The 25198-nt window shown below is 42.4% G+C and overlaps 1 protein-coding gene across 2 annotated transcripts; it reads right to left on the reverse strand.

Moving 5' to 3' along the window:
- Nucleotides 1–2279: 2279 nt before the first annotated feature.
- On the reverse strand, nucleotides 2280–25072 carry KDM4A (lysine demethylase 4A). Of its 2 annotated transcripts, none has more exons than XM_033067702.1 (22): nucleotides 24966–25072; nucleotides 24508–24660; nucleotides 24139–24314; nucleotides 22854–22968; nucleotides 21898–22091; nucleotides 20419–20468; nucleotides 19879–19982; nucleotides 18666–18803; nucleotides 17536–17783; nucleotides 16562–16752; nucleotides 15280–15629; nucleotides 13442–13562; nucleotides 12684–12862; nucleotides 10269–10473; nucleotides 9901–9977; nucleotides 9135–9190; nucleotides 8295–8403; nucleotides 7183–7371; nucleotides 6319–6489; nucleotides 5747–5866; nucleotides 5059–5151; nucleotides 2280–4043 (listed from the first exon to the last, which is right to left on the reverse strand). In XM_033067702.1, exons 2-22 carry the CDS (start codon nucleotides 24643–24645, stop codon nucleotides 3903–3905), a joined length of 3165 nt encoding a protein of 1054 aa, XP_032923593.1. In that variant the 5' UTR covers nucleotides 24646–24660; nucleotides 24966–25072; the 3' UTR covers nucleotides 2280–3902. The 2 variants fall into 2 exon arrangements, with proteins under 2 accessions (XP_032923593.1, XP_032923592.1); XM_033067701.1 differs by having other exon boundaries at nucleotides 25002–25060.
- Nucleotides 25073–25198: the final 126 nt, after the last annotated feature.

The following is a 25198-nucleotide window of genomic DNA, read 5'->3' on the forward strand; positions in this document are numbered from 1 at the left end:
TTCGCAGCGAGGACCCGCGTGCAACAAAGTTGCCAAATAGTAACAGAATCGCGGGATGGCAGTGTTTACTGGCTTGGCTTGGGCCGTGAGGGCTCGGGGCTGCTGACGGGGCCAGGTGGCCCAGCTCGGCGCTGCTGCTTGGCAGGGCTGCTCGGGGCCAGCCACCGCCGGGCTCGCTCGCCCCAGCCCGGCGCTGCACCATGGTGGCAGGGGCAGCACAGAGCCCGCCGGCACCCGCAGCGGTGGTGGGAGGCGGGGATGGAGCCCCCCCGCTCCTGCGGCAGTGGTGGCAGGAGGGGACGGGAGCCCCCCGAGCCGCGGGGCCAGCAGGAGGGAGTCCCCCCGTCTCTCCCCCGGGCTGCGCTGCCAGAAGGAGGGAGCTCCCCCGCCTCCCCTCGCCTGCGCTGCTGGCACTGAGCTGGCCCCACCTACTGCGCAACAGAGTAACCAATTTGTAACAATCGCGTAAATGCCGGGTTTTACTGGCAGGTGTTTGACTTGGCAACGCGGTTTGCACTTCCGGGGTCAGAAATGTCAGAAAATTATTCACATATTAGCCGCTCCTGAGTGTAAGCCGCATTTCCGGTGTGGGAGCAAAATTCTGGTCAAAACGGTACAGCTTGTAATTGTGAAATTACTGTAGTCACCTTTTAAAATCTTATGATAAGTTATCACCGACTTGTGAAGCTCATCCTGAATCAAGGGCAAGCCACTATTTGTTTATACAAAAATTGTTCCTTGTGGGTCCAATCTGAACCAGTCACAGATGGAAGCTTCATGAAAAGTGAAGAGATCTACTGCCTGCAGCACCACATGCAATAGACCAAACAAAGGGCTGCCAGAGCACACACTGAGCATGATTTTGTACTGAACACACTCAAGAAACATCTGACCAGCTGATAGTCTGGCCGCCCCTCACCCTCACTGGAATGATGCTGTAAAAGAGATAAATACACTTCCAAATAAAACAAAACCACTGGAGAAAATTACCAGACAGTATCAAAGTCTTGGTAATGGAAAGCCTAGTACTTTTGAGACAGCTGCTCTGTACAGAGCTTCTATTGCTATCTGTTATACTTCAAGCCATAAACCAAATTGCTTTTGCAAAGTCACATTAATAGAGACCCCTCAAACATTAGGGTCACTGATTTTAAGTTCAGAGAGAAGCCAAAATGAAGTTTAGTCCCTACAGCAAGTAACAGTGTCTTCACTTGTGAGAGCACAATTTGATGCAGCACAAGAACTGACAGGAAAGTTGGGAAGGCCCTTTGTCTCAGAGTGCCGGATGGCAGCAGTTTCCAACACAGTGCACTCAACTGTGCAACTATCAACAAGAGCATATCTGGCACCTGCAGAAAACACGCCAGAAACAGATAACAAAGCTCCTGTTCCAGAAAATATACTATGCATAGGAGCTCTTGAAAGTCACTGAATACTGTCAGAGGTGGGCGGCAAAACCTGCTGCAGGTAAACAGAATATCCTGAACAGGAAAGAATACACAAGAATCAATAAAATCCAACTCTTGGTCCTGTATGGAGCAGCTCCAAGAACCATCCCAAGAATAACACCATACCCCCAAACAAATCCAGTGGTTTCCTGCTCTATCATCATTTTAGATGAAGCTGTTGAGCCAGGTGTTTGCAGCACAGGTAGCATGGCATGTAGTACCTAAAAGGTGCATTTAAGTTCTATAGCAGTCTGGGGACAAAGCCTGAATGCAGGCACCTTTCCTCTGGAGGGAGAGTGGTAGATTGAGACAAGAAGTATGTTCTTCAGTAACACAGGCAGTGTTCATCATATGAGAAGTTAATATCAAGTCAACTCTGACAGAACAGAGGCAAGTTTGTTAACGTCCTGCCAGCTCTTCTCCACATCTGCCCACAGCACATCACCTCAGAGGCTTACACACAAGCTCAGCTGTCAAAGTGCGATTTTGTTCCTATTGCTTGGACCAGACTAACTGCAGCTACCAGACTCAGGTCTTAACAGATCCTGGTTTTATCAAGCCAACTATCCCATTCACTAGAAAGCCATTTAATACCCTGAGACCAGGTGTTTTGGACATGGTAAAAGGGAAAAAAACCCACCAAACCAAACAATCCACATCAAAAACCACAAAAGCAAGCCATTATCTCCTTTCAGAGTCTATTTAAGCCTTCCAATACCAGTGAACAAGGTATTCCACCAGAAAAATAGGACAGGAACTCTATGCAAAACAGTGATTGTGCAAGTCTTTGCTACTTATCCTCCTGACCCTATAAAAATGTAGGGCTAAAGATTTTCTGTATAAAAGTTGCAGTTTATTTCTTTTCTGATCAAGAGTTGTATCACTACTCAATACTACATTTTATTGCTAATCACAAATTGATGCACCGGGGTTTCAGAAGGGTTTGGTTTATAGCGTTCCTATGTAACAAAAGGAAAAAAGTTACAAATCCAGACTTTGCAGACACATTGCCATGTCCCTATAGAAGCAGGGATGCATTAGGTCTGTTTCATTAGAAAATTCTCCTCTTGAACAGTTTCTAGAGAACACACAATCATGATTTTCTCCAGTAGGAAAATTCACCCCATCATTCCATGCAGAAAGAAGGTGGCCAATCTGCTCCACAGCCTAAAATCCCTTTCCTACAGAATGGGAAAGGAACACGTATTTACACTGCTTCTACTGTGGTGTGTTAATGCTTACATTATTAGGAGCAAGTTGGCACATCTTCCAGGTACACCTGCTACCCAGCTCAACTCAACTTCGTATGGCTGGGGTAGCAAATTCTCTCCACCACAACTGAGATGTGTCCTAATACTCTATAAAAATGCTACGGTAACCTTTGCCAGACAGCAACACGGCAGCACTCCTGCTTAAGAAGAGTACTGCACAGCCTTTCAGTAATAACACACAGCTCAGTGCATACCTCATCTGTCAGGCCCACTATTAGCTGCTGTAAGCAAAAGCCTGCGGACACACGATAGACAGAGCTGCCCCAGAGCAGCACTGCTTCAGATACCGCTGCCCTGTCATCCCCAACACTGTGATGCTTGGATTTCAGGAAGGGAGAGTTAGGACTGTCCCTTTAGTCATATTGCCTTAGAGAAACTCAAAAGAAACTCTTTGGGAGCTGAACACCTATTCTTGTTAGAAGGCTGCACTTCACAAGGCTCCAGAGAGATTTCACTGGTTCTGAGGCACATACTATTAACAATTAAACTCATGATTAAGTAAGTCAAAAGCACTATCAGAACAAAATATTAAATGGAAGGTTAAATAATTTGTCCTACATGATTCAATTTCACATTTCACCTGTTCACACAAGCACCTCCTGTCTGTTCAGATTTGAACAGCCTACAGCTCAACCTCAGAAAGGAGATGCTGAGAAACAAGAGACTGAAGCTGTTTGCGACAAAAAAAGGATATAAATATAAAAGAGGTTCCATTTCCAGCACCAGTAATACTGCCTGCTCAAGTCCAGGTGTGGTCACCAGGGAAACTCCTAAATTCAGGAATATTATTCAATTAAAACAATAAACCATACTATTCTGCAGCTGCCAGGATTCCTGGCAACGACTCCCCAAAGAGTTTGCCACCTGTCAAATTGTCTCTAAAGAAAAAGCAAGACTGCTCAACAAGATGAAAGCAACATCCCCAAGCTGGCTTATTTGGTAAGGACCCAACTTCAGACCAGCAGTGTGCAGGCATCAGCTTCAGCAAATGGGATCTCTTTCACTATCCAACAGCTGCCTTACAGCTACTGCAGAGCATCAGCTTTTTAGTTTCCTTAAAATATAAAAGAACAAAACCCCAGAAGAAACCCTGGATTCAAAGCATCCAAATATGGCCTGTAGTACTGGAACGTTTAAATCCTTGGGGGAGGAGGGTATCTTCTTCCTCTGCCACAGGCAGCGTTTACTCCATGATGGCCCGGTACAAGGCAGGTTCAATATAATCTTCACGGTAGCGTGAATTGATCACTCTCTGTCTCTTCCTCTCTTGACTGACCTCCTTCTCTTCGAAGATCTCTGTGAAGCGCATATCTGAAGCTATTGACTAAGAGAAAAAGACAGAATTAGTCACTAGAGCACAGATGAAATCCCTGTCTCCACATCCTCCTATTGCATGTAAGAAAGAATCAAGCCAAAACACGTGGGAACATTCAGCCTTCTTCAAACACAAAAAGAAAAACACATAAAAAACTGGATTTACAAGTCTGGGGATACATTTAAGTGAACTCTAATTAGAAATCTGAAGAATCTCAAGTTTCAAATGTAACTGAGCACTTAATTTAAATTCACAATCACTTTCTCAAAGTAATAAAGAGTCAGCTGTTCCAATTTTCAAACAGTATAGTACAATTTCCGCTTTATAGAGCGGGCATGTTTAAACACCTGGTCACAGAATTCAGCTATAATACATTCTTTCTTAAGCCTCTAACATCCTGTGTGCCTGCCAACAGAACTGCATCAGGGTGTGCATGTTTGTGCTATAAAGCAAGACACCCCAGTGTGCTGTTTGTAACTGCAATTTTTGTAGTGGGATGTATCAAGCAACAAAATGGGGTGTGGGATCTCCACCCTTATTGATAACTAAAACTTAAATAGAGACATCTCTGAGCAAACCTTTCTGAAAATTACCCCGTCTGGAACAGGTGTGTAGACACTGACAGAGGTCCTTTCCCACCTGAATTATTCAGTCTCAAGAAACAGCCAGCTCTTTTGATGCAACCCTACCAAGAGCTTGTCACAACAAAAGGTAAGTGAAGGAATTTGGCCATGCTTTGCAACGGAAGCAGACAATGGAACTTACGAATACAAGTATGAAAAGGTATAAGTGTGCTCTCCCAATCTGTGATACAAACTCTGATACAAACTCATACTCCTGCAGAAGGACAAATTCTCTTCAGAGCGAGACAGAACTTTGGTTTTGTAGCCTGATCAACTACTGAGCTTTGCAATGATTAAGGAGAGCACCAGATTGTATTTTGCTGCTGTCACATGCTCAGGTTGCTGTTCAAGCCCAAATTAAAACAAATTTCTTTAGCAGAATTTGCACCTGGTTTACCTACCAGCCTTGACTTCACTCTCTTAGGAAGCTCCTCTTCAAGAGTATATACATCATCCCTTTTCACCATCAGCTGTGAACCATCTTCAAATTCCACCTAGAAGAGAACCAGAAGTTGTTCTGGCAGAAGTCTCTCAAGTTAGAACCCTACCAAGCTACCCAGAAGAGCTCCCCACAGAGCTCTCTCGTGAAATAATCTTCTACCACTTGAGATTTATAAGATACATATGCAGCTATGCACACTGCAACAGACTTGAAACAAAACCTCAATAATCTCATGACAATAATAGCCCAGCAAGTTTTGGGATATTCTTTTAACACCTGACAAGGCAGTCTGACTCTTAACTTTAATACAGCCTGAATATTCATCCCTTTTGGAACCATGAAAGGCACGGTGCACTCTCACTGGAGAAAAGCAAAATAAACGTATTTTAAGTAGTTTAAACTACAGAAATGGAGTTTGATGAATAATTGCAGACCAGCAGTTTTGAGAAGTGGACACTTTCAAGTAGGTAGACAGATGTACATACAGCTGCAAGCAATCACTTCCAACAACTGTTGCCAGCATCTGTCCTTGCTAACACAGTGAGAGTACCTCACCCTGGAGTGTTTAAGTATGACTCCCTTATAGCAACCCTGTTAAAGTAATTGGCTTGTTCTGAGTGATGAATTTTCAGACAGTAATTTTGTACCTGGTACATCTGGATAGCGTGTGATGCAACAAACTTGGCTCCATAAACTTGTCCATCTGTCCACCTCACCTGCACGACTTCTCCTTCAGCAGGGGGACCTAACTGAAGACAATCTCGACTCTAGAATGAAGATGGAAGATAGGAGAGACAAGGAAGGTAAGTAGCTTCCTCATGTGAAGATTCAGCAAACCACCAAGAGGTCACATCAGCCCAACAATTCTCCATTTTAGGGATGGAGAACTAGGCTGAGAGAGATGACATCCACTTATGTCATCTGCATTTAAATCACAAAAGTGGTAACTTCCAAGTATTTGATGTGGGGATGGCATGCAAGTATCAACAAGTTGTCCTTCAGACTACCGCTGCTAAGCAGCCAGAGATTAGCTGCACTCTCTGTTATACCTGTCCCTGTATGGACTCTCAGGTAACATCCCTAAGGCCATCCTGCAGCACAGCTCAGCCACTACAGGACCCAGGGAACAATTAGCAGATCCCCTGAGGCATCTGCTGTACAGTAGCAAGAACTGACTCATATCATGTGTCCTATATCACAACCCCATTGCACAACATACCACAATGTCCTCTGGGTACAGGTTATCACTGAAGGAGCCATCATCAAAGTTGACCTCATAGAAAGTCTCCTTTGCAAGGCTGACCACTTCACATTGATAGAAGCGACCATTCTTGTGCTTGCTGATGACTATCTGTCCAGGGGACAGATCCTGGAGTGCAGCCTTAGCTCGCTGGGAAGAGAAAAATCACTTTTTATACAATGACTCAATAACAAACATATTGAAAACCATGGCTCCAGTACAGGCAGACAACAAAGCAAAACATTTTCATTCAGGTTAGTTACTCTACTTAAGCCATCATCAGCAACATTTTTAGAGTCGTTCTGCCTCTGGAATTTTAAATGCCTAAAGTCTAATCTGTTATATGCTACTGTCCTTAATTTACTTAGTAAATTAGGTTCTCATTCTTCAGAGCAATGGAAGGCTTTTACAGAAAACATTCTCTTAAAAGACTGCTGTGGTTTTGGTTAAAAAGGCTGTATGGGAACTTAAGAAACTAATCAATCACTTAAATGTGAAATTCTGTGACCACTCATGCAGACTGCTAGAGTAGTGGCACTAACTCCTGCACATTAAGTATCACAGCATAAATCTCACTAGTGTTCCTCATTACAACTGCCACAGGAGGGATGTGATGCATTCAGTCCTTCTGGTCTGCAAACAGAAATACAATAAAGACCTGACTAAGATCAGAGTAGCAGCACAGCTGAGATCAGAATCCAAGACTAACACCGTTAGATTACATTACATACTGTGAGACAGCCAAGCCTTCAATGAAGTTTCAAAATAATCACACAATCTAAAAAGTTTTTAGTGCCTCCAAGACACTGCAGTTCAAATCTTGGGAATAACACACCTACACACCTCTGCCTGAGATGGAGTCTTATGCCTGAAGCAGGTAATGAAGACAACAAATGGCCAGTCATCAGGCTGCATCATGACTCCTGCTGCTTGGGCACAGCTGACATGAAAGGATGTGGGACACCGACCATGTGAGCACTGTACACAGCAACCTGCAATTCTCTTTCTCCTTTTCTTGCAGAAGATGCATTTCTGTGAACAGGAAACTAGAGGTTATTGGTTGGTACTACATTGTACCCCACACCAAGGGCTAGCTAAGAGCTTATGTAAGAGCTGTGTTATTTAGCATCCTTGAAAACACTACTGCTTTCTGACTAAACAGAAGCAGGCAGCTACCTGCAGTTTTTGTTTATGACAAGACAATAATTCATAAAAGTAATGCAGTAAAAGAAAAATGTAGATTAAATATCTACCAGTTCAACATGCACAAAGCATGCAACCCAAAGATGCCAGCAACAGATCTTAGATTAGATCAGCTTGCAATGATCCAACTCAACAAGGCCTTTCAGCACTTGACTAAAATGTTACATAAATACAAACAACAAGATTAGAATAATGTGAAATGACCACAGAGGTAACAGTTAAAATTCTGTCACTACTACCAGTGACTCAATTGGGCCTGCTGGGCAGTTGTAGGAAAAGAATGTTATCTGCAATGCATATGCAAAGCAGAGTAATTTTCCCCTCAACACTGAGCTGTTAAAAGTTAAGTACAGCTGCTTTCCTGCTGAAGACCTTCCCCCATTATAGGAATGCCTCACATACCCTGAAGCATCTCAGTGCTTGAAAGTAGTTAACTAAGCAAGCTGAATACTAGGGAGGAGAAAAACAATCACAACAAATTATCACCATTACCCCATTGTATAAATGTTATCTGCCATATACTGAAAAAAATGCCCCTTTTGCTGTCTCTTCATGTGAATAAACACATACTAGAACAAGGAAAGATTAAAAAAATGGCAATAGGAACAACTGCCATATTTCATGAGCTGAGTAGATTATACAGTTCAGTCTGGAGACTGAACCAAGATGACTTGGGTTTGATGGGATAAGCAAAACCCCTCAGATTCTGAATGGACCAGAGACACCACCAATGCAGCACAGGTGATCCTTACCAGTCTGAAACGTTGCAGGGGGATTTTGCCAACATCTACAGGACTCCGCTCTGCGATGTTCACAAATTTTGCCTCCAGTACAGCCACAGCACACATCACATGAACCCACCTGTCAGGACAGAAGAGAGGAAAAAGAAATTAATATGCATTAGGCCAACAGAGGATGCTTTGGAGTTTAAATAAATATGGTTCTGTTCAAGTTTGCCACATAACCCACAGTAAATAACCTCTGAGAATGATCAGTGCAATCTTCCTAGTGCTACTAACAGGTTACATGTAGTGCAAACCCAAGATTCCTTTATACTTAAAACCTACTACTAACAGGCTTAACAGGAAAGCAGTTTAGTGACTCCTGCATAATAAAAGGCTGCCTGGCCAAGTTTCAGTTATTTCATGGTGCTACAAGTCTGCTATTTTGCATCAAATAACTTTAGATGATCCACAACACTCAAAGCACAGGGACAGGCAGTTGTACGCACATTTTGCTGTAGAGGTACCTTGAATTTCAATGTTGTGCTACTTAAAACCATGGCTGCCATTTATCATTACTGTAATCGCAAGTAAGACAGAAAATCAAAATCATTTTTATGTGTTAGGTTAAACCTCTGTATATTACAGCTCTGCACTATCAAACGCAAAGCAATTAACAGCTGCTATCAACAGAATGAAAACCAGGCATTACCTAAAGAGGTAAAAATTGATGCATGAGAACACAGTGAATGCACAGTGTGAAGGGTGTTGTTGGTCACTCTGTTACACCAAGTGCAGTTTACCAGCTTACCCTCAGATACTTAGGAACTGAGCCTCTCCTTAAAAATCAAAAAAATCTGGAACACTCACTTGTCATCATTGGCTCTCTGCAGCGCTCCTCCTCGTAATGAACACAAACAGCAGTCCTGGAGCAAAGAAGAAAGCATTAGCTAGTGCACCACACTTGCTGCAGAGCTTCCATCTCAAAATGCACATCCAGAGGAAGAAAATTATTTTGCTGTTAGAAGAGAGCTAACTACCTTGTACAGATCGGCTCCTCAGCTCTCAAAAGTTGCTGCCCTTAGGAAAACAAATATGGACTCCCAAGTCTGTTGAAAGCAAGAAGAACCTGCTACTGAAGGGTCAACATGTTTGTTATGGGTTCCTTTTACACCTGTAATACCCTATAACCTTTGGGGATGTGTAAAAGGATCTGGAACAAACATGAGGAAATAATAATCAAAAGGCCGACCCATTCCACTGACATAGAGCCTATAGCTGTTTGAGGGAATCCCATTCTTCTTGCTTTCTTCACATACCTGCCTAGTTATTAAGACAAGTAATTTTCTGGCTTAGAAATAGTAGCTACTGTAAATTCAGGTAGACAATGAAGCTATTCCCACATTCAGGTAGAACATCTTCCCTCTGACTCAAATGAGCTCAGCAGCTTTGCATCAGTTAAAAGGATATCATTATGGTTCAAAAGTACCAGAACACAAGAGACTGGCTCCTAAACATTCTCTAAATTGTGTTCTTTTCACAGGATAATTTAGAAAACTAACACCCACAACAGTATGTGAATTAACTTTGTAGCCAAGTTCCCAGACTATCAGATCCCATCTGTGAAAAACTTTACCTCTTCTAATGCATTTTCTGTACACCGGGAGCACATCCAGTCTTCAGTGGCCTTGTCAGGGGATACACCATAACAACCTAGAACAGACACATCTCATTTAAGAGTTTATTTCAACTCAAACCCATTTCCCTGGGACCCAGGAGTAAAGCAAGACTTAAAATCAACAAGCCCCAGGATGATGCTGTGTATTTGAAGTCACCCATGCAGCCAACCGCCTACTCCACAGGCCAGCAACCATGTATATACTCCTCTGGTAAGGGCTGAACTTGGTCTGGTTGTACATTAGATCAACTGGCAGAGGCCTGCTGTGATGTACAGGCTCAGTACAGAGAACACCAGAGCTCAGGGTAACATCTGGATGCACTCACTTGCATGAACACAGACATGGCAGTTCTTGCAGGTGATGAGTACACTGGTTCCATCTTCCTCCAGGTAGGGAGTTGAAAGATTGAGGTCAGTGCTGCAGCCAGTTGCAGTAAAGCACATTTCAGGAATCAGCGGTTTAGTTCGGACCTTCCCATCTGCAGCAGCTGGAGTTACTCCAGAGTTTTGACTGCTGCCTTCACATTCTGCCTGTGAGGGATAGATAGGGAATTTAAATTTTACAAGTAAAATGGTCTCACATCTTTACTCACACATTATTTCATATATATATCCAATTTAAAGAAAAAATGAAGGTACTGAAAAATCAGAGTTAGTAGGTTAGGTGAAAATATAGTTATGTTCATAACCATTTATTACTATTTATAGTAATATTTATAAAAGCCTTAGCTGCTGTGGCTTCAGAAAGAAATAACTTTCTACTCAAATACTAAAGTGAAAGTCTGAATTGCATCCCTTTAATGAGCAACAAGATTCACATTGAACTGCATCTCTTCTGACAGAAGAGGTGGAATCACCGAGCCCACCTCATGCTCTACAGGCAATGCCTCTTCTACATACTCCTCCTGTAATACAGAGGATCACAACACTGCTATCCATCAGTGTACACTTATCTTACCTCAATGTGGAAGAATTACCAACACATAAATAGACATCTACTACAAGCCCCATAATTTTTTCCCAGTGTAGTTCTGAACAAGTCTAATGAGTTTTAAAATTAATTTGTTCCTGGAAAATAAACAGACAAAAAATGCAATTTCCCATATACAGCTCAGGAGACTTTCAGGCTAATCTTTTGTAATCTATTCTTCTAAACCAATGTCAAATCAAACAGTTAAGACATACAAAGTTTACAGACATGTATTTCCATTCAAGCTACTCCTCTGAACAGCTAAAGAGAAATTAATCTTTCTCTTTGAAAAAATGTTTAAACCATCTTTTGTACCTTGTACACTACTACAAAAGTAGCTTGCCTGATCTTTTAAAATTACTGTTAGCAGAAATTGCAGCAGCAGAATGAATCTGCACTGTCCCTCCTACAGTGCCTCAAAAGCTAGGGAAAAAAAGTCCAGGTAATGCTCACAGTTGGAAGGAAATGGACATGCTTTCAACAAGTCTTGTTTAGTCTCATTCTGTAAAACTTACTGATTTAAACTTACATTGCACGTCAAGCAAAAGACAACTGAGGGAAATCTATAACAAAATTGAAGAAAATAATGACTTTTTTCCCCCCCCAAACAGCAGATACTTTTTTTCTTCCCAAAGGAAAAGTGCATATTTGTCTGGCATTTTGTGCCAATTTTTTATTTGAACGGGTAACTGAAGTGAGTTTCCAGACTTTCTGAAATTGGAACAAAGACTCTAACCACAGCTCAAATCTTGGAAGAATTTCTGCTCCACTGCCTGGTGTGGACAAACATTTGAAAACCTTCAGGTGAGAGTTTTCTGCTCAGCAGCAACTCACAAGGAAGATCCTAAGAGAGCTGTCCTCAAATTGTTAACTTTATACCTTTCATCACTAGTGAAATTGTCATGTACCACACGGCCCCTAAGTAGAATTTCCATTCCTGAGAACTTTCTCTCAGACAGAAATAGCAAGACTAAATAGAAACCATCATCTGTGGTTTTCATTAAAATTAGGAACTATATATATTTTCAACAAAAATTTGACGTCTTTATTTCCAAAACTGTGGTGAACATGTTTCTAGTGCCACCACAACTATACAGTCATCACAAATGAATCAAACACGTTTAGTGTATGGAAAGGGTCAAACTATCTCAAAGTTGCTGGCCAAACATGTAGACAACTATTTAAGCTATCTTAAAACTATTTATCTTAGGTATATAAAAAAAATCAGTGAGGGACTCCTTCCTGTACATTTATTCAACATGACAAAGGATTTCTGAACTCCATTCCATGCTACTGTCATGGACACACTGCAAGACAAGACAGCTTTCAGTCTATACCATCTACAAACAGAACCCTAAATTCTTTTAAGTAAATGGTTTTCTTCCTTGCCAGCTCCTCAAAGCCCACATACTATGAGAGGAGTTAAAGTGTTTTCTTAAGAATATTTTAGAAGTGAAGGAGACAGTCTGTAAAGGAGAAGTGAGATTTTATAGTAAACTCCAGACATTGAAGCTCCATTCTGTGGTTTGAACAAAAGCCACAAAACACAAAACCTTCTGCTGAACAGCTGAGTGAGCCCCTGGGAACCCACAGGGGCCCATCACAGGTGTGAGGGTGTTCACCCACCTGTGCTCTCCTGGAACAGCTCCTAAGAAAGACTGCAACACTGATACAGCCTTGGTTAACTGGCAGTATGCAAACCCACATATTTAAAACTACGTACCACAGCAGCACCTACTCTGTTACCTCTGTGATAGCATTGGTTTCATACCTGATATGCCTGGAAGAGCATACAAACAGCACAGTATGGGGGCTGCTGGGCCATGGTGCGATTGTATTCTTTTTCAGCCTCAAAGTTTGGCGGCCGATTCTGCCACAGTTGGCTCAGCGGCTTGGCCCATGCTTCTGTCTCCTCAGCCTCTTCTTCAGGAGTTAGCTGCTCTGATGCCTCTGCGATAAGAGAGCGTTCACTCACTGATTATGTGGCCTTTTATAGATGTTCTTCTTGTAAATGAAACTAAATAAGGCAAGAAGCTATGAATGGAGATGAAAGAAAGACTGCCAGAAAGCAAACTGACAGAACGGTGATGGAAGCCAGCAACTCAGTCTCCTTTCTAAGAGGCTTCTACAAATCAAGCAACACTGCGCACAACAAAATAGGCTTAGTGTGAGAACAGAACCAGCTCCAATTACATGTACATCAAAACTAAAGCTATCAGCCAAAGAATTTGGAGTTAGGGTTTTTAAAAAAATCATGAATATTTACATCAATGATTGGAACATTCTTAGGCAGATGCAGTTAGGCAACAGTCTCTGGTACTGGTTTAATTTTGCTTTCCAAAGAAAAGTACAGGAAAGAAAGATGACACCATTTGAGAGAAATATTTAATGATACAATGAGCTATGCACCTTGTCTAGGAGGCAGAGCTGTCACTTACTGACTCCTGTTACTTACCAGGATATCCCACACTGCCCAGAGATGCTGAGACCCTCTGTCCAGTTTCCCAAAGAGTGTAAAGCTTTACTTACCATCATCACTGATGCAGTCTTTCACCAGGAGTGGGTGATGACGTGGGAGTTTGCTCAACGGCTGGCGACGACCCTTGGACTTCTTACTCTCCTTCAGGGAGCTCATGTACTCCTTTCCCACCTGGACCAGGAGAACCAATTAAGCTGTTAGTTAGCACATGCCCTTTGGACACCATTTTGGAAGAAATTTACTTTGAACTTAGAGAAACGTTTTCAAAATGCACACATGCTTCCACAGTTTTATTTCCAACAAAGTAACTTCAGCTCTAAACTATTTTTCAAAGTACTCAGAGCACTTCAGTTACGAAAAACTGGGCAGAGCTGTACTACCCCTCTTGAGTACACTTGTCACAGGTCCCATTGTAGCTTTTCATGCAAGTCTGTTTCTTTAAAGAATCATGTAAAAGACAGAAACAAAGAAAGACAAGTTGAATGGTTGAAAACTTGAAAGAGCCATGATAAGAAGTCTCACGAATTCTGGAGAAGCCTCAGTTTGTGTGTCACATAAAATATTCCAAATTTAAAAGGATTAATAAAATAAACTAGAAAAAATACAGAGCTCATAGACATCTCAAACTAAAAGGTTTATTTCAAGCGAAGGACACTTCAATCCTTTCTGCTTATTATTTGCCTTGACGTCTTACCAGACAGACTGGAAGAAGGAGATTGCAACAAGAGCTATTTCCTCTTCTCTTCTCCTCATACAAAAACAAGTGACACACTGACAAAATTACTACTAATCTGACAAGCAGGGCAATAAAGGTAATTATTTCAACAGTTCAGGAAGTCTCCCTCTAGGTAAGAGTCTACCCTTTTAAAAAAAACTGTTATTCTTTGAAAAGCAGAAGTAAATCTTGGATTAAATGCATCCTACATATGCTTGAATATCTTCTTTTCATAAAAGCCAGAAGAGAGCATAATAATCATTACTCCTGTTCTCTTACACAGAGTTGGATACAAGACTTCTAAGAAATATTGAGATTAGCAGTCCAAGTTACCACCTAATGAAAAATTTGTTTCAAAGTACACCTGGGGAAAACAATCCACACTCATTCAACATTTCACCTTTTCCCGGTACAGAGCATGCAATGGAGACATCAGTATCTGCAACAGATACTGTCTTTACTTTAAACAGTCATGACACATCTCTCCATTTCAGCTTAATTTCCAAGACTGGTCTATCTGCTGTTCCTTTGGTGTAATTCTTGGCTTCTTAGGAAGTCATTACTGGCCTGCCATTCTCTAAATGCAGATATAAAGAGGTAAACAAAATACTGTAAAGACACTACCAGATAAGAGTCTAACTCTTCCCTTAGGTTGTTTAATAAAACCTTCATTGGCAGCTTTTAAACACTCAGATTTACATTTTCCCAAACAATATTTTTGTAGCATCCTTTCTTCTCTTTTAAAAGGACACAGAGATGTATCCATGTATGCAATTCTATATTAAAAACTCCTCATCACATGAATGTGCTTGCAATAAAGGTTGGAACAAACCAGATTCATTTTAGGTACAAATAGGTGTCTCGTAGTACAAAATGACTTCAATCATCCTGTAACACTACCACGTCAAAACCATTAAGCTATCCTTTCCATTACAGCACTCAGAGTTTAGAGAAGTCCTCAAGACAAGTGATCTCCTTGCTTACTTGAAGGGCTTGAAGTACATAAGGCTTTCATATGAATGCTTGTGTGTTTAGCAAAACCCAGAGGCGCAACCTGCTATGCAAACTCCAGTGCGATGAAACTGTCATCTGCACAGATAGAAATTTTGTCACAGCAAACTCCTGACCATGGAATTACAGCCCTCCAGCTTTCGGTTCTTTTACCATTCATACCTCTGTCAGCTCTTGCTCACTGACACTGGAGGTGGCACTGGCTTTCCTCCCTGAAGTCTGTTCATTGTCGGAGCCGCTGGCATCCCCCTTGGCGTAGCTGTGCACTGTGAACAGCCCGGCTGGCCCAGGAAGAGTTCGTTTTGCCAACAGATCAGGCGATTCAGAGTCTGAAGAATAGGCAGGTGAGCTGGACTGCACACTGGATGTAACACTCTGCTTCGAAGCTGGCAACACTGAAGTGGAATTTGAAGCATGTGAAATGGAGAGATCCAGTACAGCTGCTTCTTGTTCTTCTTCCTCCTCAAGCTTCACTGTTTTCAATTCTTCAAATTTGTCTGAGTCCACACGATCTGGAAGAAGGGATATACTGACTTTCCTGAAGTCTGGGCAGAAAGAGAATGCTTGTGCAACTATCTGCACAAAGCCAAACAGAAAAGCAAACTACTACACAGAAAAAAGCAACAGTACATCATATAAAGAGTAGGTGATTAATTCTGAAACACCTATAAAGTTGATTAATTCTGAAACACCTATAAAGTCATAGATGGTTTAGTCAGAATAAAAGCAACTGCTCATTGCCTCTCCCATCACAAAAAAATAGGGTATATCAAACAAAACCAGCAGACAGTGAGTTTAAAATAGAGATGATCCTTTACACAGATGTGTATGTAGTTAAAACAGCTCAACTCCTGGCCATATGTTGCTGTGGGTAAGAGGTTACAAACATTCATGGAAGACTTAATAGAAAAAAACATAAAGCCCCACAAACCAATAGAAGATTATTAAATATAAGCTGCAAAGGGTTGGAAAACAAAATACAAGAGGGCATCACATATGTTTTCCCTGTTATTTTGTTGTTCCACAGGTCCTTTGCTCCTCCCCTAATAGCAAGGATAAATCATCCATTACAAGCCACATGAATTTTGTCCAGCCTACTTATTACAAAACTACAAGTAATGCACCTATAAAGCATACCAGACCCACAGTACCAGGAAGTGTGCATATGTTTTACTAGGCAATTCCTATAAACAGGTCACATTGCTCAAGGGAGATACAAAGGAGCTTAACCTCCTGAGGCATCCCATATGTATCTGTATGCAGGCAGGCAAAAAAAAAAAGAGTAAAAAAAAAAAAACTACAAGTATTCCAAGTCTTATAATAGTAAATTTCTGAGGTGGTAGCAATGGCTCTGACAAACCAGTGCCTGTTTTTTTTGACACAAAAGCATCCCACCAACTAGCATCATACTTTAGAGTGTCCCAGACAAGTGTGGTACACTTACCCGGAAGTTTGAGCCTTTGTTCACCTTGCTGCACAAATTCACTTGTGGGCCTCTCACGAGGCTCTGCCATGTCCTCTTCATACTGTGTGGAGCTCAGCTCCTCCTTAGGAAAGGCCTCACTCTCACTCACCTCCTGAGGCACTTCCAGGCACACCCTGTGCCTTTTTGTTCCTATGCGGTGCTTGGGGATGCTGCAGAAGACAAATCCCTATGTTAGGTTAGCAAACACATAAATGTGTTAAATTTCTGTGTGAATGCATAAAATACAGTCTGTTTTGGATCAGTGTTTTATGAGACAGCCTCTGGGAAGTCAAATAGCTTCCAAATTATTCTGAAGTGTTTTCTTTGCCTTTAGAGAGGAAAAGTCAGTAGTCCCCAGAGATGACTTCTCAGCATGTTAATCATGTATTAAGGCAGCTATGCTCTAGCCAGGCATTCTTTACCTTAAATAAAAAAAAACCCCTCCAAACAAAACCCCACACAAATCAAACCAACAACAAAAAAACCCACCAAAGACAGCTTTAGGAACAGTAGCTGGAACTGACTGAAAAAGATTTAATTACAAAATGTGAGATGATTAGGGTGTTGACCTTCAGCAACCAGAAATGCCACACCAATGCCACAGCTTGCAGCACTGATTGTACCAGAATTTGCTAGCAAGTACTATCTCATGGTCTCAACACAACCCCCTTTTCTTCTGGCCCATCAGTGCAGGGTACATACTGCCAATCCAGGCTTTGGAGGTCTCTCTCAAGATGAAGAACTACCTTCCAAGCTGCTGTGTTTACTGCTTACCATAGACTATCTATTAACGTAGACTTAAATAGTAAAAAATATTAAGAGTAAACCCTGTTCCCAGGAAAAAATATTATTGCTAACTCTCACTGTTCTATCAGAATGGCAAACATTTAATTACAACTGGGTTCAAATTCCAATAATCCAATAGAAAAGCACAGGGCTATATAAAGCATTACCTTTTTGTCTCATCCCCATCCACCTTCTCTTTACACGTCTCTGTTTCCATCTCCTCAGCACACTGTTTCCCATTCTTGACTCTTTGCATGAGATCCCCTTTAAGGAACTCTGCTGCCTCTGGGGTTGGAAGAGCATGGTCAATGACTGTCACATCCTTCCCAGCTTTCCAAAGCTTGTAACGATCTGGCTGGTACTTCCTCACAAACACATCCATGGAGATCTTCACCATGTCCTTCCGACATGAGCACTGAAGTCACAGAAAATATTAAAGTAAGACCAAATACTCAATAATTCTACTCTGCATTTCTCAAGAGTTTAAGGAACAAAATCCCCCAATTCATGTATAATTGAGCCTCAGAACTCTCAAGACTCCTTACTAGGAAATATATATCAGGTCACTAATACTATTAGGATATATATTAGGTTACTAAAAATGGTAGAAAAGCCAGCAAAAACCAGAAAACCAGATGTTATCACAACAACTAGGAAAGAAAGCTCATCAGTCTTTTTACAGAGCTACTAGTACAAGCTGAATGTTTTAAAATGAGCTCATACAGAAACAGGCTGCAAAGCCAGAGACTTTTCTGAAGAAATCAGAGCCACGCTACTGCCCAGAGTTTGAGGTTCCCCTCACCCAGGGATGATTACAACTAGTGCTTCAAAGCATTCACTTCAATGTAGCTTCTGAAAACATAACCCTTGTTTGTAAGGCACCTCTACAGAGATGTCACACTATTCAGTTTAAAGGTTCAGCCAAGACACTTATTTTGATAAGTCATTTAAGTTACCAAAGTCATATCCCAGGCTAAACAATCAATAAATAATGGTCAAAATACTGGAGAAAAATACTGATGAGCTCTGCCCACCAAGCATATTCTTTCACCTCTGGAAAGACAACCAGTTTCATGCTTTTCTTTTGAAGCCTCACTTGAGCTGCACAAACTTAGAAAAAAGTTAAAGTTACAAAACATGTTGCATGCTATCCATGGTTGACACAAAGTATGAACAAGAAGGGCTTTGGCTGGATGTTGCTACTTTATGAGAAAGCATGTATCACATCTTAAAAAGGCTTGAAACCACTCGCTTAAAACTAACGGTGGGAGCTTAATGACGGCAACAGACCACTCACCAGCACTGACTGCTTCCCGTACTCAATCCACCGAAGAGTAGCAAAGTTGGTAGATTCAGCACAGTTAAAGCCATGGTTAAATCCAGCATGATAGCTATAAGGAAAGGTTATCATGAACTCTCCAGCCTCCTGTGTCACCTAGAAGACAATTGAGACATCACAGTGTTATTCAGAGTTTAAGAAGGTACTTTGTAAATATGATTAAAAGGAGTTCCTGTACCCCTGTCTGCAGCACACCCAAAAATCCAAATCACAGATGGTGGCTGGAGCTCCCTGCTGCAATGGATAGACTTGCTACTGACCTTCACTATTTTGCTACTTATGTTAAATATCTGTTTACTGAAGAGCCATGCTCAACAGTTTTTTTACTACAACACAACACAATTGGTCAATTTAGTACAGAAATGGTTATACATACAAAATACTCTGTCACCAGCTATATGAAGTTCATAAAGATACTCATCTGTATCAGCTACAGGTTTGGCTGAACAGTATCCAAGGTCGAGTAAATTTCTATCCACATAGAACTTGAAACTTTATTGCTGTTTTCTTTTGCTTTTCACACTAGAGTAGAAACTCCTAGTCACCCTTTCACTGTTTGCTCTTCAACATTTCCCCACTGTAAAGGCTTATGAAAACAAAACCCTTCAGCTCCCCAGGCAGATGATATAGTATCTCTGAATAACAACTCGAAGACCAGATCTTTAGTATCACTACTAAATTAGTAGAGAGACAATTAGTGTGGGAGGGGGGAACAGCAGGTCATTACCTGAGAAAGTAAGGAAGCCTATTGAGTTACTATGTAATTAAAAAGTTAACAGGAGACAACTCTTATTTTCTAGTGAGGAAGCAGACTGCAAAACAAAATTAGCAGGGGCAAATTTAAAACAAAAAATAAAAACCTCACTTCACTGAATACACATCAAAACAGTGAAGGGAATATAACACAGGAGGTAATACTTTAAGTTAAAAAATAAAGAAATCACAGAAACCCAAGCTTCTGTTTTTAGGAGCTCTTGACAAATTTTTCAGTCTCAAATTCTTTCAGGCCTCAACAGCCAGATAACTGGAAGTACAATAGGAAGGATTTCCTTATACCCTGCCTTTTTCTATTTTCCTCTCTAAGATTCTGCTACTGGCTACTGTCAGAAACAAGACAAAGCTGCAGGAACCTCTTGATCAAGCTGGTATAACCATGGTTACTTTTCCGCACCTTATCAAATGGAATTCCATATTTCTTCAGAATTGATGGAGAGATGAGAGTCATCTTGTGACGGAGAAATGCTTCACAGCTTTGGGCACTTCCTGGGAAAAAGCCTGTTTGAAATAAAGACAAGGAGAGATGTTACCACTTTATCAAACTACATTTATTTTTCAGCAGTTTTATGAAAAATTATCATCTAGACACTTTTTCCCTACAAGTATGGGCTACCTTATTTGAAGTGTGCTAGTTTGCATGAAGAAAAATGACAAATCCCTAAGATTAATTTTTTAATGGCAGCCAGTTTGAAAGAACATAAGAAAAACCTCAAATAGAAGGATCCTCCCTTGCCCATAACCTTCTAGTTTTAATAATCAATAGCTAATGATTTTCTCATTAAAGTTTAGATAGACCAGAAGTTCATTATTTGTAATGCAACAATTTCTCTTGTGTGTATCCTATAAGCAAACATTCAGAAGTGATGTAATCCATATTCTAAAAGGCAAATTATGCCATCTTTAGAAAAAGGTAGGACATGAACTGACTGATTACCTTTTGCAAGTCTCTCCAGCCGCTTCCCATGCTCTGGAGGGATGGAGTACCTGCAGTTGTAAGAACAGCTCTGTTAAATTCAAGAGACAACAGCAAAATCCCAAAGTTTAACTGGAAATCATAATCAGTCACCAAGATGTGAATTACTTAAAAAAAAAATCTCTATATCTACACTTGTTTTTTTCAAAGTTTGATATAAAGTCAAAAATCTTCATTGAGGACTTTGACCTTTCTATCCCAAGAAAAATCAACACCCAAAAGTTGACCATTTCTTTCAACAACTTTCACTCAAGCAATTGAGGAAGCAAAAAAAGTCTGACTTATGTAATTAGCAGATCTGTGCAGCAAAACAAGCATTGCAATGAGAAAGGGAAGAGCACTTCCTGAACTGTCTCAGTGCTGTGTACCCTCAGTACATTCAGTGCAAGGAGGAACACAGGGCAAGAGAGAAAATGGAATCACCCCTTTCAGCTGCTCAAAAATGGGCCTAAGTCAGATGCCACATCCTTAACACATGCACAACTCATGGAGTGCTCTTTAGGGCTATGTCTCTCTCTGTACACACCTTTTCATGGGTACCAAAAAACTCCTGGCTGGTATGACTACAATAAAAAAAAATCAACCCACTTAGTTTGCTTTCACTCTGGAATACAGTGCTGTATTCTGAATGGAATCCTTGCTAAATTAATCAAAAGATACCAGCAAAGCTCACTTCTTCCAAGTCCTACTGCAGAAGAAGCAATGGCCAAATAGCTCAACAGACTATTCTGTTTCATGTTTCCCTGCTACTGCCACTGCATGGGGTTGTTCATGGGTCACATTGTGCTAGCTATTATTTTTTCTTCAAAGTTGTAATAAAAGGCATTCAGAAATACTAGTTTCCAACAAAAGTGCCATGGAAACAATTATTGAAGTTGCTTGAGAAATTAGTTTGTGAACAGAAGGAGATGATTCACTCTTAAAATGCAACCCATGCTACAGAGAAATTCAGGAGCCTCCCATAAAAAGAATCAAGAAATCTCAGACACTGGACAAACCACTCAGTGACATCCATGAGCCTGATGTTTGGATATATGATAAACAGCTGCACTTCAAAGTCTGTTACAAACTGCCTGTCCCCCCAGTGTCTGTGTGACCATACCTCTGTATGGCCATTTTAGAGCCTCAGGAAATGATAAGCAAGTTTGCCAAGTTTTGGCCCTACCACAGCAGAGAGCATCCATGCTATACTGTAATTCAGAAGAACCGCCTACATCAGGACAGCAAGCAGAGCCTTCTAGAAGGTAACCAAACAAATTCTACTGAGAACATGCACTGCTCTGCAGGTCCTCACAGATTTCTAATGTTCTTGCTATCAGATAGAACTGCAGTGCAAGAGAACTGGTAATTACTTTAGTAAACTCCTAGCTTTATGATTTTGACTCCAGTGTTTTATGATACTGCTGCTCTATATCTAGAAGAGTCCTTAGAAAATCTTACCATGACTTGGGTTCCCCAAAATGCAAGTAATTAATACTGTAGAGATCCATGTCCTCAGTGTGCCAAGCAAAGGAAGTTTTCCACATACCAAAATATAGGTAAGGAGTATTCACTCCTTCAATGGTTATGCCACTTTCATTCTCCACAATATCCAGGATTGTGTTCAATCTGCCAATATTCCACGCATCTACATGCTGAAAAACACAAGCCTCATGTCAAACAAGAATTACAAAGTACAAAATCACAGAATTACAAAATGACAGTTTGCAAAAGTTTAATAGACACTTATGAAACAGCACATCACAGAATAACACAGCTCAAGCTGTGAGCTAGTTCACCTAAACCAGAAGTTCTGCATGGTAGCTTACATAGTGATTGCTTATTAGCCTTTAAAGAGGGAAAAAATTACAGTCAACATAATGATTACAAAGGAGAAATAATCACGAAACTACATACTTAACGGAGCAGAAAACAATAGCTGATGCTGATTGAGTTAGAGCTGATGTCTGAACCCTCTTGAACAAAACCAATTTTCATTCCAAGTATCTCTTAAAAAAATAAATCATGGCAATTTAGGAGACAAGCAAGCAGAATGCAAATTGTCTTTTGACAGTTATTGTCCTACCACCTAATGGCTACAGAGCTGTCCCACAAAACTACATACACCAGTGGATACCAAAGCAGCATGAATCCACTGATCAACACTCCCAACCCTCACATGCCTTTCAGGACAAAGCAATGCTTGGGCAATAGTGGTTTTTGCTTTCCTAAACTGAACTGCGCTACACTGAAGTGCTAGCAAAGGTCCCTCTGTCAGTTGCCTACACCAGAAGCTGGAACTATGCTATGACTATCATTAACTCTTTCCAAAAGGTAAGAATCAAATGCCACATTAGTATTTATGGAATGCAATATACCAGGGTAACTGTTACCTGAAAACCAAACAGTTTCCTTACCTTGTCGTAGAGCGTGCCATTAACGTCAGCCCCGTAGATGGGGGCATTGAATGTAAGGTTCTTCCAGTATTTTCGTTCAAGGTCTTCAAAGTCTGTGTACCGGGGTGTGCAGTACCTGAAAAAAACCAAGAAAGATACTAAAGACCTTGCAGTTCGATATTTGACAAGTTAAAACCAATGTCTTCCTCAACTGAAAGAATGAAAAGCTACATAAAAATACCTAATGTGTGCTACCAGCCAGATGAGCAATGAGAGCAGTCACGGCTCTGTTTCTGTGACACTTGGGAACGGAAGTATGAGGAAGAAAATTACTTCCCCCATTTCTCAGTTTACTTTCATTTTTGCTTTGTGCACTTTTGTGGGGTCAGAACAATCTCACCTTTCAGTTGTAGCTACTTAAAAGCAACAAGACAGTCAAAACCAGAAATGATACAAAGAACAACTTAAAAATAACCCCAAACAAACCCAAAGTTTTCTGCCACTGTGAAACTAGCAAATCTTCACAGACTCACCATGGTCAAACATGCTCTGTTTACCAAAAAAAATCTACTCTTGATGCCCATTCCCTGCTAACTATATACTGGACTATATGTAGCACTGGGGGAATAAATTTAGTTTTAACACCTATTTAATGTATTTTTCTATATACACAGATGCCATACAATTACATATATAATGTAAAACAGTAACTTCCATCAAATTATTCTATCAAACAGAACTCTAAAATATCTAGTCTGTACTGCTTTTAAATGATAAAACAAGCTTTGATGGACCGATTTTAGCTGGCAATTCCAATGCTTTTTCTAGTTACTGCAAAGGCTATTTTGTTTCAACTCCTTTACAAGTGATCTTTTCTTCATCTCCTTTTTAATGTCATAAACATTCCTTTCTTCACTACTTAATAAGTATTTCAATAGTCTACCTTCTGGGGACAGACAGACAGGAGCCCACAGCACCAACAAAAATTCTGCTGCCATTACACATCATTTTGCTGCGCAGGTGACAAAAGTGCCCATGCACACAGCCTGCTGTACAAGCAAACTCTTCTGCCCAGGGCACGACAGTCTCACTGCTTACCTCAGACAGCACTGAGCACCTGGCCCCTGCGGGAAGCTGCGGATGCCCCATCCCTAAAAGTGTTCCAAGCCTGCTTGGATGGAGCCCACAGCAATCTGTTCTTGAGGAAAGAGTCCCTGCCCCTGACAGGGTGGGGAACCAGATGATCTTTAATGCCCCTTCCAACCCAAACCATTCCACAACTCTACGTGCCCGCGACCAGCCGTACTTGTCGCTGTTGGCGATCCTGCGGAACTCGCGGACCGTCATAGCCTTCTTCTGGATGTTGTACTGCGTGAAAAGCCCGGACTGCCCCGTCACCACCTGCTGGATGGGCGCGGGGATGACGAGCTCGTCGATGTCATCGTAGCACTGCCGCGGCTTCCACTCCTTGGGCGGCACGATCTGCGGGGACACACGGGCCGGGAGCGGGGGCCGCGGCCGGGGACAGCGTCAAACTCGGGGAACTCGGGCCCAGCCCCGGCCAGGGCGCGCCCGCCCCACCGGCGCCGCGGCGTAAACAAAGGGCGGAGGCGGCCGGTGCGCGGCCCGGGGCCGGCGGCGCGGCCTCCGCCCGGGGGGAGAGGGAGTGTCGCACCTTGGCCAGCCCGGCGCGGTGGGCGCCCTGCGACTCCACGTAGGCGATGTAGCGGCTGAAGTCGCGGAACTCCTCCATGGTGGGGTGGAAGGTCATGATGCGCTGCCCGGGGTTGAGGCTCTCCAGCTCCGAGGCCATGATGCCGGGCCGGCCCTGCGCGGAGGAGGCGGGGGTGTCCTTGCGAGGGGCGGGACACCGCGCTCGCCCCGCCCCTCCCGCCCGCCGGCCAATCGCCGCGGGGTCCGCATCGGCCCTGCCTCCTCATTGGCGGAGCACGCGTGCCCGTCAGGACCCCACGGGCTCGCTCTCCCTCTCACGGCGGAGAACGCCACCGACTCACCCCCCCTCCGCCCGGCTCGGCTCGGCTCGGCTCGGCCGAGCGCAGCGGAACCCGAGCGCCCGCCCGCCGTGCTCACGTCGGCAGCGCGCCCCACTCCTCCTCCGCCCGACCCTCGTACCAACGCCCGACCGACGTATCCCTCCGCACCACGCACCCAAAGAGTCCTGCCGACCGCCGACGCCACCGCGGCCGTTCCGCTCCGCCCGAGCTCCGCCCGGCCGCCCCGCCTCTTCCCTCCGCCGCCGCAGCCAATCGCTGCCCGCTGCCCGCACCGCAGCCAATAGGAATTCGCCGGTGGGTCGGGGCGGGCCAGCGAATCAGGAGGCCGGGCACGGGGCGGTTGCTAGGCAG

This window comes from Catharus ustulatus, chromosome 9 (assembly GCF_009819885.2).
Source record: "Catharus ustulatus isolate bCatUst1 chromosome 9, bCatUst1.pri.v2, whole genome shotgun sequence".
Lineage (NCBI taxonomy): Eukaryota > Metazoa > Chordata > Aves > Passeriformes > Turdidae > Catharus > Catharus ustulatus.

What these genes read in the sequence shown, in the direction of transcription:
- KDM4A (XM_033067702.1), bottom strand. Translation starts at nt 24,645, where the DNA reads ATGGCCTCGGAGCTGGAGAGCCTCAACCCCGGGCAGCGCATCATGACC. An exon ending in GCTGGAGAGACTTGCAAAAG is followed by an intron (nt 19,983 to 20,418) that starts GTAATCAGTCAG and finishes TATTTCAAACAG; the next exon opens with GCTTTTTCCCAGGAAGTGCC. An exon ending in CCCTGCAACGTTTCAGACTG is followed by an intron (nt 7,372 to 8,294) that starts GTAAGGATCACC and finishes TCCTGTTCACAG; the next exon opens with AAATGCATCTTCTGCAAGAA.